This window comes from Salvia hispanica, chromosome 2, assembly GCF_023119035.1.
Source record: "Salvia hispanica cultivar TCC Black 2014 chromosome 2, UniMelb_Shisp_WGS_1.0, whole genome shotgun sequence".
NCBI lineage: Eukaryota > Viridiplantae > Streptophyta > Magnoliopsida > Lamiales > Lamiaceae > Salvia > Salvia hispanica.
Window position 1 is genome coordinate 13,989,532 of NC_062966.1, and position 17,551 is coordinate 14,007,082.

General features: G+C 35.4%; 2 protein-coding genes, 1 non-coding gene and 1 pseudogene across 3 annotated transcripts; 1 reads left to right on the forward strand and 3 right to left on the reverse strand.

Moving 5' to 3' along the window:
• Nucleotides 1-1,106: 1,106 nt before the first annotated feature.
• On the reverse strand, nt 1,107-8,465 carry LOC125206321 (annotated as a pseudogene).
• A 1,377-nt stretch (nt 8,466-9,842) lies between these two features.
• On the reverse strand, nt 9,843-9,914 carry TRNAP-AGG. Its single transcript has one exon. It is a non-coding gene; the product is annotated as a tRNA-Pro (tRNA).
• A 552-nt stretch (nt 9,915-10,466) lies between these two features.
• On the reverse strand, nt 10,467-12,147 carry LOC125203120 (U1 small nuclear ribonucleoprotein C-like). The gene is made up of 5 exons (XM_048101406.1): nt 12,009-12,147; nt 11,844-11,886; nt 11,422-11,463; nt 11,120-11,324; nt 10,467-10,838 (listed from the first exon to the last, which is right to left on the reverse strand). The coding sequence occupies exons 1-5, from the start codon at nt 12,014-12,016 to the stop codon at nt 10,603-10,605; spliced, it is 534 nt and encodes a 177-aa protein (XP_047957363.1). The 5' UTR covers nt 12,017-12,147; the 3' UTR covers nt 10,467-10,602.
• Nucleotides 12,148-15,965: 3,818 nt separating this feature from the next.
• LOC125206322 lies at nt 15,966-17,075 on the forward strand. Its single transcript, XM_048105593.1, has 2 exons — nt 15,966-16,686; nt 16,831-17,075. Exons 1-2 carry the CDS (start codon nt 15,966-15,968, stop codon nt 17,073-17,075), a joined length of 966 nt encoding a protein of 321 aa, XP_047961550.1.
• Nucleotides 17,076-17,551: the final 476 nt, after the last annotated feature.

The following is a 17,551-nucleotide window of genomic DNA, read 5'->3' on the forward strand; positions in this document are numbered from 1 at the left end:
ATTATTGCAGTACCAGAATTAGTTACATGTTCCACACCACTCTTTTCCAACACACTTACCTCAAATATATCTATAATATCCATAATATGGAGTACTTAGTAGTAATAACTAAACATGAACACAACAAATTTATTCACATTCTACGCAATGCAGAAAGCAAGTATATGGCAAACAACACTAAGCTGATCAAAGCTGCAGAAGAGCAAATGGAAGCAAAAGCACGAGTGAGGTGGCGATCCCCGGCAAGTTAGTAGCCTGAGAGAGGAAGAATCCGGCAAGAATCCAGACGGCGCAGCCAAACCGGGGCTTCAGCTGCCATTGCATCATCATCGGGTTTTGGGAGGGCTAGGAGTTGAGGGAATTACGGGGAGAGATGATTCAGTTGGAGAGAGCTGAGGTGTGGGGAAAAGAGGAGAGATATCAGGAGGTAATGAAGGTGAGAGAGGAAGAGAAGATGCAGCAGCAATGGTGGAGGCACTGCTGTCTGAAGCTAAGAATGATAGAGAGATTGTTGTAAGAAGAATCATGAATGCTGATATTGATTGAGCCATCAATACTCTTTTCACAAGAGAGGACTTTTTGATCAAGATATAGATGCAGCCTTCTTTTTGTGAGGAGTGAATGGTTAGAGACATGAGTTGTATGTATAAGGGATTGGGGTGAAAGTGTGAGAGGGGTGGGGCATGTAAGTGGTGCATCTTGTGACATGCATTGAATGCATTATTTAGCATCTATGGTCCATCCCTTCATATTTCAAACTTCTCATTTTATTATTGTTTTCAGTGTCAATTTTTTAGTTAGTAGACTTTTTTATGTAAAGGCATATTTGAGGTAGGGGACATGAATTGATAAATAGGACTATGTTGTGGAAACATATCAAGTGAATTGGTTGGTGCTATCGTTTTCTAAATTGGCTGTTTTCTTCTGACATAAAGCCACTACACTCATTTAGTGCAGAATTAGTGCCTCATTCTTAAAAACACACACACTCTCTCACTCACACACACAACAGTTTTTGGACCTTTTGGTTCACCAGTGTCTGAGATTCATGAATAAAGATAATATTAAGAATTGAGGAAAAATCACCATCGCCAAGCAAAAATCACTGTTTCAAAATTTGGGAAATCTTATTTGGTAGTACAGAACATAAGGAATTGAATACACTATTCTATTCAGCCAGAGCACAGATACAAATAGGATACAAATAAAAGAGGAAAAACCTAATGTTCTAACAATTGGTTAGAGAATGTGACTATGGAGAACAATACCTACAATCTCCAAAAGAATAGTTTTCCATAATAATGAATCGAGGTAAAAACATGAATAATAACTCATATAAACTTGTAATGCAAGTGAACAGATTCTAAGAATGTTTATGCCCAAAGAAGGCCCTCGTACCCGAACTCTGAGCTTGAAATGGGACTGTCACCAAACTCCCGTTGATCTGCAGCTTCATTCTGTCCTACTGAGTCCAAATATGGTTCCATTAGATCAGGAGATCTTTGGGATGGAATTCCATAGGCTTTGAGGATGCTGGGAGAGGCCGCTTGAGCTGATTCACGCTCCAAAACAACCAAAAAGTTGTCTTCGAATTCAAAGACTAGATATTTGTCCTTGCAAGCTGATACAATTGAAATGCATGCCATAGTTATCATTCGTAGAACTATTCCGTTTCTAAGGAAATGAGCAAATGTCGATTGAGAGCTACTCTAACAATGTATCAACAGTTGATAAATCATACTCAACTTGATACTCAACCTTTCAACATTTTGACAATTATACCCTACACTTGAAATGTCACATGATACACTTGTGGAAATACATGCTCAAATACACTTGTGGGTCCCAAATGACAGCATGTCACTTGACATTTTAGGTATTGGGAAAAATAATTGTGAAAATATCCAAAAACTGAGTATCAGTTTATAATAATTTATTAAAATTATGACTTTACTAGGAAATGTACAAAGGTGGGGACAAAATTGATGTGTTTCACAAGGAAATAAATCGCATGAGATGTTACAACTTACAGTCAACTAGATGACCAGGTGGTGAATATTTTTAATCCAAGTGCCATTTAACTTCAAGACCTATTCAGATTTTATATCAGTAAACTGCAGAATGAGGGGAATTTTTAAATTTAGATGCATTTGACTTGCCTGCTCATTGCATATTTCTTCGTATCCAATGTTTTCTTCATTTGCAAACACCTGTGAATAGTACAAAATCACAGATGGGCCGACAATATTTTGTGAGCAGAATCACGATATTGAAAGAATACCCCTGTTGTAATTACTATTAAGCAGTCTACCAATCTGAAGGAGAAAATGTGTATTTTGAACTAATATAAACTCATATGTACCTGTGATAGAATCACAATCTGTTCTCCTTTGAACCTCGCCATAGAGTATCGTGCTTTAGCCAACAATTTCATCTGATCATAAAACGAACAGTCAACCACATAATTAAGCAAAAAAGCAAAATGATCTGGTGAAGGCCTACAAACAAAAAAAAAGGAAAAAATTACCCCGATGCTATCATCTTCACATTCTTCCCTTTAAAATAGGACCAAAACTGATCATGGTTAGTCTTGAACATCACCAAAAATAATAGGAGGATAACTGGAGTCAAATAAAAATGTATATCACATACTCTATCAGTGGCTCTGAAAGGGATGTAAAGACTAAACCAGCTATGATTAAGTATGATGGCTGATCTCCTTCAATGTGGTATTGAACCTTCAGATAGTAAGGAAAAGTTGATGACAGCGATTTAGATCATATTTTGTAAAGTAAACAGTTAATCCCCCACAATAAAATCCTTCTAGTTACCAGGTGCACTCGTGGAATCAAAACAACTTGAACTTTCATAGATTGCCCTCCCCTGATAATGCCAAGTTCAGCTTCATCACCACTAAACCTGACATTAAAAATCAGTATCAGAGATATGGCCATCAGCTTGCATAAAACTCAAGGCACTCTAATGCAAACTCAGGGATGCATGCTCTTTTGAATTATAGTTGTTTTCATTACAACAGGATAAATTAGGTGAAAAACTAAACTTGAGGATTTAAAGGTGTTAATGCAGCCACAAGTCCATTGTACATTTGAGTGAATAGTGATCGATGCTGGACAGCAAAAATAAGAGAAAGAAAAGCAAAATGAAACTGATAAGATATTAAACTTTTGACTGATAAGATAGCAAACGAAAGCGCTCAGTTGCCCGGAAAGGTACTGTCCCTTCACAGCCAACACGGATATTCCAAAGCTCACAATGACATCACCCGAAAAGGTAATCAGAAAATAATGATTATGTGCTCTACAACAAACCCATCTTCTGATTGTTCCCAACTTGCAGATAACTGTGGTGTGCACAATGTTAGGGAATCACCTGATCATGCAAATAATCAGTATCCATTAAAAAAAAACCTGATCAGGAAAAGTTTAACTCTAAATTAAGAAAATGCTCCATAGATTTATTAACTTAAATCTTTTCCCGGGAAAAACTAAATCTAATTGAAACAAATCAATTTCATGTAATGTAGCTTCACATTTTTTTTGCACAATAAGCATGGAAAAAGGGGACATAATCCTGTCAAGAAGATGACATGTAAGTTTTTTTTCCCGCTTACTGCATACTAAATTTATCCATTTCTTGAAGATCACAATGCTCCCGTAGTAGCAAAGAAAAAATTCCAATATTTTCTTCCAATTTTGGTAGCAATAATAGCCAAGGAATAAGGACACATGTGTGATTATCTAGGCTTGATACGAGTCCAAATTTAAATAATAAATAATTATATGAACCTATTAAATTATAGATTACCTCCTTCAAGACATGACTGGCAGGGGGAAATAGGCTAACTTTCCCCACAAATACACCCCGCGATGCAATGTAAGGTCAGACCTCAAAGTTAAAAGGATGGAGTCAATAAAAAAAAGAGCCATTCATTCCCATTAATGACTTGGCAATTAAAAAACCATGTCTAAAATCTTTCTTTCTCCAGAGCCCAAACCAGCCCCAATGTTTTACTACTAGGGGGGATATAAATGTGATAAGGAAAATTGTTTTCAAACAATGACCCACAGACTACAACATTTAACATATAATATCAGCATATAATGAGTGCTCCAAGGCACACAATTTGGATCTAACAAGAACATATAAGTTTGAGAGTAACCTCATTGGTTGGAACATTTAAGCACGCCCTCAGAGCTGGATTCCCCAAATTTTTGCAATAGCACTCAAGACAAGGGAAACCTGATTTTATGAAGATGTGAATAATATGCTTCCATCATATCATAAATTATATTTTTCAGGTTGTATTAATTCCCCTAACACAGATAGAGATCATATTACAAGAAGATGAAGTAAAATATCAGAACAATCAAATTATATTGCATGAAGAGAGCACAGAAACATCTCCACCATATCAATCTGCTAACTAAAAACCCCTGAACTAGCCTTTTGTCATTAACTAACTCATGATTGCAAAAAGTTGTTATATATGTGGTCTTTAAGGTCAATCACTACCGCCCCCCTAACTAATTTTGAGTGAAATCCCTTTGTTTAAAAGGCAAACATATTATGGCCCCTGGAATGTATAAGAGCAAGCAATAAAGATATAACCATAAAAGCACATCATATATTCTATGGAAATTTACAAGAACGTAAAAAAAATAAGATTGAAAAGGCCCCAGAAAGGCTTTTTTTTAAAGGAATTAAAAAAAGATGTTTGATATTTTAAGGAATTCCAAAAAGTGTTCACGGCTTTTCCTGCTTCTGTCTAAATTCCATGCTTTAGGAAATATTATACTCCCTCCGTCCCATAAAAGGAGTCGTTTTCCCTTTTTTTAGTGCGTCCCAACAAAGTTGACTTCCCTTTTTAAAAAAAGACAAAACATCTAATCACTCTACTTTATTCCATCATTTACTTTACTCTTTTTTATCTTTCCTATTTTTTTCATCTCTCCTATTTTTTCAATATAAATTCTTTTCCCTGCCCAAAAATTTTGTCTAAACTTTTATGGGAGGAGGGATAACAAAATACACAGCCCCTTTTTCATTGAACTCCTCAACTCAATGAATATTGTCTAAGAGACTAGATTGTGTGACACACTATTTACTTTAAGAGATGATAATTTAAGCAACCATGTAGTACTAATAATTCTAAATTAAGTAATTACACATGCGGTAATTATTGGAATTAAATTTTGAACATCACAATCATTTTTTCAGAAGAAAGAAGCCTCACTCAGTGTATTTCCCATTTTTTGGTAGTCTTCAAGAAAATGGGACACGACTGTCGTTGGAATTACATATCCTATATTCTCAACATCATTAGATCTGTATACCTAGAGGAAAGATCCACTGAGAATATGATATTCATAAGAAAACAGCTGATGATGGCCCCAAAAAAAGAGCTGGCGTTGCAAATCAGGGCCAGGAGAATAGCTTAAGGAAATATGCAAGAAGTCACAAGGCATCGTGACTTTGTAAAAGAGGAGCAGCATATAACATTTAACCTCTATGCTCATGTAACAAAAAAACCTACCTGGAAGGCGACTCGATGCATTCTCCTTGGTCATTGAATGCAGGCCCACCACTATTACCTATAAATGATTAGAAAAAAGATTCAGAAGTACAGCATACAAATCAATATAACTAGATATATGCATCTCGAGACGTTAGCAATAGAAACAAAGAGTTCATCACTCATCTACATATACAAGCTGACCATTGCCTAGTTACTCACCAGGATTTATAGCTGCATCAATTTGAATACCAAGTAACTCTGAAGACCCATGAGCATATGATGTCACCTGAGATTTATGGCAAGATTGGCACATACATATGAGACAGTAAACTGAAGTACCAAACTGCGAAGCTGTATTACAGCTACACTATTTAGGACAGCCACTACAGTGACAGTAAATATCGTGTGCGGCTATTCAAACAAATAGATTGGTTGCATGAGTTATATAGTTTCACATTGGACAGATCAAAAGTAAGGAAATACCAATATAGATACAACAAGTTAATCTTTTCAAAAACTATATTGGTAGTCAACAAGGAAGGAAACCTTTGCTTAAAAGGTTCAATCCTCAAACAGAACAATGACTAGCACATTATACAATACTTGCAGTTGCCATAACTACAAAGTCAAATGTTACACAGATATTTTTGAACAAACCTCAATTCTTGATATCACACCTTTAGACACAGATATCGTTTCTCCTCCAAGTGGATATCCGACAACAGTGACAGCATCCTTAAAAATCGACCAGAAAAAAGAGAAAATACATAGAGATAAGTGAGAAATAGGTCTCCAAGTCCAACTGTATACAAGTGAATAGATGCTATCAATTTTTAAAAAATGTAACTTTCTTCTGCCTCTTTGTGAGCCAGATCCTCATGAAGGAAAGGAATTATTGTTCTAAAATAAGTCCTTTCACTTGCAGTTGCTGGCACGGAACATCAGACTATGGCTACCCGCTAAGTTTGATACTCAAATATGAATACAAATTATAAAAAAAACAAGCCCAAAGGACATCAAGCTGAAAGTTATGAAAAAGATAAATCAAGCGAACCTGTAGATTAGGCAAGTTTCCAAGCTGAATTGGCTCAGCCCCTTCCCAGAATTCCTTGCTTTCAACAGAAAGCAGAGCTAAGTCACATTCAACTCTCTTGCTAGAACCTATAATAATAACTTGCTTCAGGGTAAGCTCCCATGAAAGATTCAGAATAAATCTATATCATTAGCATGGGAACAGGGTGATGTGAGAGGAGCTTGTGTGTTTGCTCAAAACTAGTCTTTTGAGAACAATATAAAGGTCATATGCCTTTGGTTGGCAAAGGTGGTTTTAAATAACATTTGTGCCTTTCAGCCATTATAGAAAAGACATGTAACTGAGGTTCATTACTCTTAGGAAATAATAGAGTATTGTGAGGGCCAAATGACATTCCATGTAACAAAAAAACAAAGGGCATAGTGGTAGACAAACATTCAAACTTAAAGATAGCTACCTTTGCAACATATTTTGTGTCATCTCCTCTTCTTTTCACTTTCACCTGCAATCGCAAAATAACACAAGAAATAACTAACAATTATTTGCACATGATGCCACTATTGCAGTGGAAAGATTTTCAGTGATTACCTGTGTATCATGTTCCACGCAGTGAGCATTTGTCAAAATCTTCCCTTCCCCAATCATAAAAGCACTGTCCACAAGTAATTTTTAAGAGGGGGAAAGAACATTGAACCTTGACACATAATTAATATTAAACTGTAATGTTCCTGCAAAGGAAAAAAATATGTAGGCCATACACTTGTAGATACCTTCCAGTACTTGCATACTGTCTTTGCTTCTGCCATGGTAGGGAATAGTCTGGTGCAGTATGGGTGCAGTAAACCTAAAAGAAGAACAGAATTAGCAATAGCTCAAAACATATTATTAGACCTAGCAAGAAATTTAGACAAGTATTTAATCATGACATTTCTGGAAATTGCAATTATTGTTGAGATAGACATTGGCAAATGATGATTAGCAAAAGGAAAATGATACTTACAGTCTTACCATTGATCATTTTACATGTAATTTGGATAACTCAGTGTTTACACAAATAATTATCTCATGTGACATTCAAGAGTAATACACACGGTGAATAGAAATTCAGAATTAAATCATTGTAACCCATAATTGGTGAATAAAAGTGTTATCATGGGAGATCTCAGGATCAGCCCACTTTTAACCATGTTCTTAAAAGTTCTTTGAAATGCAATGCAATGTATAAATATGTGCATATGAAGCTATTGTTCAAACCTTGATTGACTCTTCTGCAAGACAAAACAAAGAATTTAATTTTATAATAGCAAGCAAATCCTAGAAGTCACAAACCGTTCTTACTAAGACAGGAGAAAATACAAGATATTTACCTTGACAACAGCATTGAGGAAAGCAGCACCTTGAAGGTTTCCTGTCTCTACCTGGGACAGATAATTAGTTAAGCTAAGTAAAAAAATGCAATGATACAAACAGCTGCAGCAGAAAAAAATGAACAAGGTTCTAATTCAGAAATATAACATGAAACCAAGGGTATATAGTTTCCATTTATTACATGATATCATAAATAGAACGTAAATGAAATAATTGGCAGAGTATATTAAAAATATTAACGTATAATGACAGATTTAAGATAAACCGTAGGTTCAATTTTGTACATACCACATAATAATATGACTAAAAATACAAATGACTATGTATTCATTGGTTTTTATGTATATCTGAATAAAAAATGTAATTACGCATTATTATGAACTTCATCATAGAGTATCAATTATGCAAGGGCTTAAAGAAAAAGGAAAATGAATACTGGATATGTTTCTTGCAATCCATTTCCACCAAAATTATGAAAAGTGTCGCCAGATTTCATCTCTCCAATTCAGAATTTTAACCAGCTGCCTGAAAAATTATTCCTTGTATAATGGAATCTATACGTCCGATGATTCAAAACAGCAACTTTTGATAAAAACATGCCTACAGCCAATAGATTCACTTGGGTCACACATTTGCTTTACGAATAACCTCTACAAGAACGAAGATGGATGATTGCTTGGTCTAATCCAGTGTTTCTAGAGTAATGTTATCTATAACAACTTAACAGGCAGCTTATATCGGGGATAGGATACACCTCTTCAAGCATAAAAGAGTGTTCCACGTAATTCTTTCTTCCATGTCGTTGGAAATTCATGAGTCTTACCTACTTACTTGCTCTTTAAAAGCAATACTACTACCCATTCGAATATTAGAACACATTGAATAAAAATTAAACATCCCAATTCCTCAGCCCCCCCCCCCCCCAAATAATTTAATCTTTCGCTATCACAATTCAATTAACTTCATAAATTAACACTTAATTACATTAATAAGAAATACTTGTAATTCAAAAACTATATATGCTGAGCTAAATAAATCATAATTCAAGTTACCTGACTCCCGTAAATTTGTTTCATAAATAGTACTACTACAATTACTAACTAGGAAGAAATAGAGCAAATGAAACATGGCATTACCTCGGGGCCGGATTTAGGCAGTAATTTGGTGGTTTTCCCTCTAATAGGATAATGATTCGGATGGTGAGATGATTTGAAAACGATAAATGAATGAGGTGCAGAGCGGCGTGAGTTAGATGTTAAGGAGAGGGCAGAAAGCCAGCAGCTTGCAGCTGCGAGTGACATTGAGAGAAGAAGGGAGAAAAGAGAGAGAGATGGTCTCCTTATCCTGGTTTCAAGTTTATTGGGTAACGTATTAAATTATCTCTGTTTTTTTAATGATATTTTAGTTGATGAGAGAATAAAATATTTAATTTAAAAATATGCTATTTTATGTCAAATATCTTGAAAATTAAAATAAATGGCTTTAAATACAGCATATTCTAAAAAGAGAGGTTTTGCAGTTGAAAATGCGGGAAAACTGTGGTGATTAAAAATAAATAAATTGAAGTAGAAAACTTAATGCTCAATTTCTCATAGCAATGGTCGAATGGAGATTGGAGACGACGGTGCGCCCTTCTATACCAATGACCCATCTAATTATTTTAGAGTTCTTGTTGGATCAAGCAATATATGCAAAGGTGAATCGAATGTGTAAAAATGATTTCTTCACATCAATTTTCAATGCTTCTACTCTACCGAATTAAAATCCATCGTAAATAGGTTTTCATGATATATGTCATTCTTCAACCTAATAAGAGTAGTAGTACAAAAGTTTTAATCCAAATTAAATCAGAAAATATATATAGGGACTAGAAATAATATTGGTTAAAAAAGGGTATCACGTATTGGGGCATTCCGAGAATTGAACTCGGGACCTCTCGCACCCTAAGCGAGAATCATACCACTAGACCAAATGCCCATTCGATATTAACGTTTTGCATTAAATAAACAAGTTATACCAGAGTGAATATTATCAAAACGATAGTAATAGTATTATGTTTTTAACAATCTCCAATCATTATCAAATTCAAGCCTCATAAGGGATCAACCTGAAAGGAAAATTGAAAAAGTAAGAAAAAAGGGAGTGACCATTTTCATTTTTCAGAAATACTTCGAATTTCTTTCCATCTTTACTGATTGAGTTGGCATCACTGATTTTCTAATATCTTTAAATTTGTTCCTTTTCTTTTGGGGTTGGGAAGAAGTTCAGTACAATCGAACTCGAATTCTCTCGTATTAATACTATTAGTTCCACCATGTCATAATTCAGAGATTCCAAATGAATGGTACTCAAGCAAAACTATTGCAGAGGCAAGTGTAAAGTGTTAGTACTTCTCAATTTTTTTATATGTTGCGGAGTATTGCATGGCATTAGTATTAGTTAATTGTCCAACTGTCCAAGACCCAACAATTTTTCATACTAGTATATTTTTTTATCAATGCTCCTAAATAGTACATTTGAAGGCCAAGCTTCTCGGAAACAGAACACAGCCTTTCTTCTACAAATCAAAAATTCTTTGTACAAATTCTCATCAGCATGACAACATCTTAACATAAAAAAATTACCAAAGAAGAATACAGAACAAACACAGGACTACTGATTAGCCTCAATCCGGAGCGCTAGGCGCAGAACCATCACTGCCTCCACTGGTAGGTAATGACGACATGTTACCTTGATATGGCGGAGGAGGAAACATTGGTGGGGCACCGCTTGTGGGGATTCCACCACTTCCAGGAACCATTGGATGAGGAGGAGCTGTCACGGGTCTTTGGAGCCCGTTCATTTGACCAGGAACAGGCGCACCAGGTGGAGGCAGCATGTGTGGTGGCATTGGTGCGTATCCTGTTGGCAGTTGAACATGAAAAGTTAGACTACATTTCACGCTAACTATCATACCACACAGCACAGAGGGTTTCTGTCGTTCATTAGTTAACTTGGGACTGTCAAGTCACACATATGCATGCATATGAACTAACCCCACAGCATTGATGATCCAAAACGGTTTCCCGGAACTGGTGTATTAACTCAAACATTCATGAATCGGGATGCAAGCAAGTTATTATGCAACAAAGGATAATGAGAAAGAAATAAAATGGTAGCATCCTGAGAGAAATGCAGCATACCAGGAGGTAAAGGCATTGGTCTTGGCAACACCGGAGGTCTAAAAGGGAACTGCCCCGGAAGTGGCGTAGGCAGAACTGGAAGACCGGGCCTTGGATAAGGAGCAACGGGAGGCCTGAATGCCCCAAGATGCTCCTTCACTTTTTGGTCTATCAAACTTTGATTCAGTTGTGCTTCGTACTGTTGATAATAGCTACGTACATTTGCCTGCTCCAGTCAGAATATAGAACCATATGTCCGTCATATAACATAAAATTGCTGAACGCAAAATAAAAAGTAAGCGAGGGATGGGGGCAGATTATACCTTGTGCTTGTATCCTGAATTATGTTGTTTCCTAACAGAAGGCTGCAATGACAGCCAACAATTTCAAAATCAGAATTCGCAAAATAAATCAAGCATCATCATAGCAGCGCTACCACGAATAAGAGATACTGTCACTCAATAACCCTGATTATAAATATTTACTCCTATAGTAGAAGAAATGAAAAGAGCCACTGTTTTTCTCAAAAAATTCAAATCCCGAGCAAAGAAACATCAAAAGTAATCGAACAACCATACATTTCTACATTGGTCAAGTACCAATTCCAAACATTTTCAATTTCAGCTCAAGAATTCAAAAAACATCACTGAAACCTAATGCACCTCAACTAATAAACAATAAGACAAACGAAAATTCACAAGCCAGAAAATAGTGGGATTAAAAAAAAGTTACAAGAGAAACTTACGGAATCGTGCGTGAGATAAGTGTCGCAGTAATCGCAGTAGTATCTGAAGAAGGAGAAGAAGACAATGGGGGAAAGATCAAACTTAATCCAGACGAAGAAGAACGAACATCTTAGCACTAATAAAATCAATGGTCGTTAAATTAAAGAAAGAAACAAAAACAATACCTCGGCATCTCGGAATTGGAGCTGAGCGAAATCGGAATTCGCGAAGCTTCCGATCAAAATTTGAGCTCGTCACTGAGTAAGTAGTAGAACCCTAGATGAGAGAGAGAGTGAGAACTGAGAAGCGCTTTCACTGTTAAATTTCAAGCTTAATTTCATAGACGGTCAAGATTTCCAGCGCTTTTATTGTTTAGAATTAATCAGGAAACAACTTTTTCTATAAATATTTATAATAATTGAATGAGTATGTTATTTAATATTATTAATAATGCTATAACATTATGATTGATTTTTATTTCGTGAAAACAAATTGACATCACTTCGTATATATAGCTAATTACCATAATTGTGGTATTATCAGTAAGATGAAGTTTGGTAATATTAATAAAAATTATATTATTCCAAACAAATCACATTCTTTTCATATTATTATATACTACAAATTTATATAAATTTGGTACATGTGATAGAGATTGACCTTACCTTTGTTGAAGCATGCAACATCAATTAAAATTGATGTCATTTATGGGGGAATATTCTTCCTTAAAATTTTCTAATAAAACATGTAAAGCATTTTTTTGAAGTTTAATTATCATAGGGGAATAATAACCCTTCTAGTGTACACTCGTGCTATAAACGGATCATTAATTTATTTTTATATTTGTTCAAATTTTAAAAAATTAATGATCATCTACATTACATTTACATATCTGCACAATAGTTTATGTAAAAATATTGCATAAGTTTTTCTATTTCTTATAATTTTATAATGAAATTGGCTGATAAACTAAAAAAATGATTATTAGTGCAAGAAAGAGATAAAACAATTTGGAGGAAATTGTTAGTTAAATTTGGTTAAATTACCTTCAGTTTTACTCCTTCCGTCCCACATTTGTAGTAAGTAGTACTACTAACATTTAGTTATGGCACGGGTTTTAAGGAATTTGTGGAGTGTGTAATTAATGAAGTGAGAGGTGGAGTGTGTAATAAATGAAATGAGACGGTGGAGTGAGATGATGGAGTGTGTAATAAATGAAGTGAGTTGATTGAAGGTGGGTCCCTCTTTGACTTTTTGGTTTTTTATTTTTGTTTTGATTTATTTTAATATAGATAATGACATTTGGGTGTAATTTTAGTGAATATTGGGGTAAAATTTTATGTGCAAATAAATTCTAAATGTTACTCCAAATGTGAGACGGACTTTTATGGCAAAATATTACTATAAATCTGGGACGGAGGGAGTAATTACTAATGATTCTTACCGATTTGATTCCTACTCATTGGGGATACAAAACAATTCCCTTCAATTTTAATTTCTACAAATTCCTATTGATTTCCACATTAATTTCGACTAATTCCTCGGCTCAACATTAAAAAAATACCTACTATGAATTACATTGCTAAAATATTAAATATAATATATTTACGGATTGTAGTCAAAATGTTTTATGTAAAAATATTGTATAAGTTCTTCTATTTCTTACCGATTTTGATTCCTACTCATAGATTTTATTTAGTTGAATGTTATAAATTCAAAGTTCCAGTTAAGACCTGCTAAATAAATTCTAGCAGTAGTATGTTTTGTAGACTCAGACTTATCGGAACAAAATCCCTTTTTTATTTATTTTTAAATCATTTTATTTTCCTCTTTCTTCTATTTAGAGTGCTTTTGAGCACAATTTATCCTAGTATGCTATTGGTATTAGACTTGAAGATATTGATATCGACATGGATTTCCCACTTTCTATGTTCTCCCTTGAAGGCTATCTAGTTTCTTATTCTCCATATCTTCTACTGCTATCATCTACTATTTCCATTAGCTTTTGTTGGTAACTGCTTCGTTCTTGTCTTTCTTTTCTTTTCTCGGTTCTCCACTTCTGTTATCCATCAAATCTGCTAAAAATGAGCAAAAAATAGAGACAATTTATATCTTGAAATAAAGAATATATATGTGAAAACTACCCAGTGAAAATTAGACCGTGAAAACAATATAAAAAGTAAAACTCACTTTTTCACAAACCTTTATTTTTGGTATTATCAGTAGATACTTGTTATTTCCTCATTTTCTCATCTCAATCTCCCATTCTTATTTCCTCCTTTTTCCTTTGTGCAGTGTGGTTTTACAGATATATGCAAGAAGAGTGAAGATATATTAAGAATAGAATGAACTACAAAAATGGTCTCTGGATTATGGGTTTATCTCGCCCATAGTCTCTGGACTTTAAAAATATCGCCAGTAGTCCCTGGACTAAGGGTTTATCTCGAAATTGGTCCTTTTGGCTTTTTTTGATACGAAAATACCCTTTGATATTATTTTGGGGGGTTTGGGCAATTTGGTCTTTTTACACTTTTAACATTTTAAATCTGATATTATTTTAGTTATGTACTAAACTTTGATATTATTTCAAAATTATCATTCTTCTTTCATTTTGTTATCCTTCACTGAATTTTTTTATTTCAATATTAGATTTAATTTTATAAAATTAAATTTAATATTTAGATTTTTAAATATCAATAAATTTTTTAATGAAAACTATTAATTCATGGACACTATAAATATTGATTAAAGCTATTAATTTTTGTTATTTAATATAATATTCAATTGAATTGAAGAAGTACAGAAAAATAATATTAATCATGATGGAAAAATAAGAGTTATTCTATTTAGCCTCCGTTCGGTTGTTATAATTGCTTGTGATTAAATATTATGAAGTTGACTAAAAATTTGATCCTACTTAAAATTTTTATATAGGAGTATTTTTGTTAAAATTTTCTAGTAAATTTTGATTGTTTTCAAATTAATAAAAAAAAATTATATTAGTCTTACATTAGATGCATATTTATTTCAGAATAAATTGTGTTATATAATCTATTTATGATTAAAGCTATTTAAATATTGATTAAAACTAAGGCGTTGTCATACCTTATTGATTACATAGTACTATACACTATCAAATATTGATTATAACTATTAATTTTTGCTATTTAATAATTTTTATAATTAAAAAAATTTATTGATATTTAAAAAATAAAATTTAAAATTTTGTAAAATTAAATCTAATATTGAAATTAAAAAAACAAATTCAGTGAAGGATAACAAAATGGAAGAAGAATGATAATTTTGAAATAATATCAAAGTTAGTACATAACTAAAATAATATCAGATTTAAAATGTTAAAAGTGTAAAAAGACCAAATTGCCCAAACCCCCCAAAATAATATCAAAGGGTATTTTCGTACAAAAAAAAGTCAAAAGGACCAATTTCGAGATAAACCCTTAGTCCAGGGACTACTGGCGATATTTTTAAAGTCCAGGGACTATAGGCGAGATAAACCCATAGTCCAGGGACCATCTGTGTAGTTCACTCTTAAGAATAATTCATCATTTTTTATTTTTATGCAGTACCATATATGTAATTGTTAGGGTCATAAACAAATACAATAGCAAAAAAACTAAAAACCAAAAATAAAAAGGTACAAGAAAGAGTAAAGAAGTGCAAAATATAAAATGCTCAGTACTTATATTAAAGATTTTATTAGAGGGAGAATAAAATTTACTGAAATAAAAATGTAACAGTAAGATCGTACTTATATTAAAGATTTTATTAGAGGGAGAATAAAATTTACTGAAATAAAAATGTAACAGTAAGATCGCATAGAGAGAAGTACTAACCCGAGGAAAATGAATGTTTGTTGTTGGAACTGTTATATATAGGGCAATAATGTTACCGTTGTTTTGGCCGAGTGGCGATTTATCGCCGGATTATCGCCGAGCGATCGCCGGCCACTGTGGGCGACGCTCGGCGATAATCGGCGATTTTTAAAATTTTTTTTTTTTTTTTTTTAGGCCGAACGGCTATTTTATCCCACCCCTATAAATATTTCATCCTCTTCCTCCATTCATCACCCACAAACTTCATTCACACAAATTTTCAATCTTTTTTCTCTCCATCTTTATTAAATGAGTTCTGATTCATCGTCTCGTGCTCAGTCCGACGAGGAAATATCACATTCTTCTTCCGAAGAAGAGGTACCTCCCGCTCCCACCGGATGGGATGTAGCGGGTTTCGCCAACAACCCAATCAACAACTATATCTCCCGCTGCATACAAAGCGAGATCGCTCGAATGCAGCAGCCACCCCCCCAACGGCCAATCCGCCGGCGGCGCCGATACATCCCTCGCAACCACACTGGTGCGCACGATCGGCTGTTCGCCGATTATTTCGCGGAGGAACCACGTTATCCGGCAGATGTATTTCGTCGCCGGTTCAGAATGCGCCGCTCCCTCTTCCTGCGCATTGTTAATGCGTTGTCCGCGCGTTACCCCGAGTTCCGGCTCCAGCGAGACGCAGCAGGGAAGCCCGGACTATCGCCCCTACAGAAATGCACTGTTGCCATCCGGCAGTTGGCATATGGAGGGTCCGCCGACATGTTCGATGAGTATCTGCAATGCGGCGAGACGACTGGCAACGAGTGCCTGAAGAATTTCTGTCAGGGCGTGCGAGAGATATTTGGGGAGCACTACCTTCGCTCGCCGGACGCAGCTGACTGCCAGTTCCTACTGGATTGGCACTGGAGGACCCACGGCTTTCCGGGGATGCTCGGCAGCATCGACTGTATGCACTGGCAGTGGAAGAACTGCCCAACCGCGTGGCGAGGCCAGTTTACTACCGGCTACAAAGGTACGCATCCCACCATCATTCTTGAAGCCGTTGCCGACCAACGGCTTTGGATTTGGCATGCTTATTTTGGTATAGCCGGGTCGAACAACGACCTAAATGTTCTCAATTCCTCGCCCCTTTTCAACGAGCGGATCAACGGATTAGGCCCCTCCATCGAATTCACGGCCAATGGCAATGTGCATAACATGGGGTACTACCTGGCTGACGGCATCTATCCGCAATGGCCCGTGTTTCTGAAGACGATCAGATGCCCACTCGGAGATAGAAGAAGGTATTTTGCCCGAGCGCAAGAGTCTGCGCGCAAGGATGTGGAGAGGGCATTTGGGGTGCTCCAATCGCGATTTGCACTTGGTAAAGGGTCCGACGCGCTTTTTTACTACCTGATTTGATCTTTATAAATTAAATAAGCTAGCTTTATTATATATAAAAATAAAACAATTAAATTAGTGATGATGTAAAAATGAAATGTTGAGTTAGGGAGAAATAAGGGAGAAATAAGGGAGAAACCATTGTAGGGGTTGGCTAAAAACTGGGGATAAAATGTGATGCTGATATGGCGCTGATTTGGCATTAGTTAGGGAGAATAAAATTTACTGAAATAAAAATGTAACAGTAAGATCTGGAGGAGAGAAACGACCTCCGCATTGGTGAGCTTGCTCAGATCCGGCCCGTCCGCCGCCTTAAACGCCTCATCGTTGGGGCAAAAACGGTCAAACCCTTCCCCGCGGCGGAGGCGTAAACTTTGACAACTCCGGTTGAAACAATGAGAGAGACGAACGTCTTGCAGCCTGCCTTGTCTACGAGCGCGGTGATGTTGACGTCGGGGGGAGGGGGAGAGGACGGATTGTATTCCATTTTGTTTTTT

What these genes read in the sequence shown, in the direction of transcription:
- LOC125203120 (XM_048101406.1), bottom strand. An exon ending in CTTATCTCACGCACGATTCC is followed by an intron (nt 11,464 to 11,843) that starts GTAAGTTTCTCT and finishes CTGTCATTGCAG; the next exon opens with CCTTCTGTTAGGAAACAACA. An exon ending in ACCAATGCCTTTACCTCCTG is followed by an intron (nt 10,839 to 11,119) that starts GTATGCTGCATT and finishes AACTGCCAACAG; the next exon opens with GATACGCACCAATGCCACCA.
- LOC125206322 (XM_048105593.1), top strand. Translation starts at nt 15,966, where the DNA reads ATGAGTTCTGATTCATCGTCTCGTGCTCAGTCCGACGAGGAAATATCA. An exon ending in GTTTACTACCGGCTACAAAG is followed by an intron (nt 16,687 to 16,830) that starts GTACGCATCCCA and finishes TCAACGGATTAG; the next exon opens with GCCCCTCCATCGAATTCACG.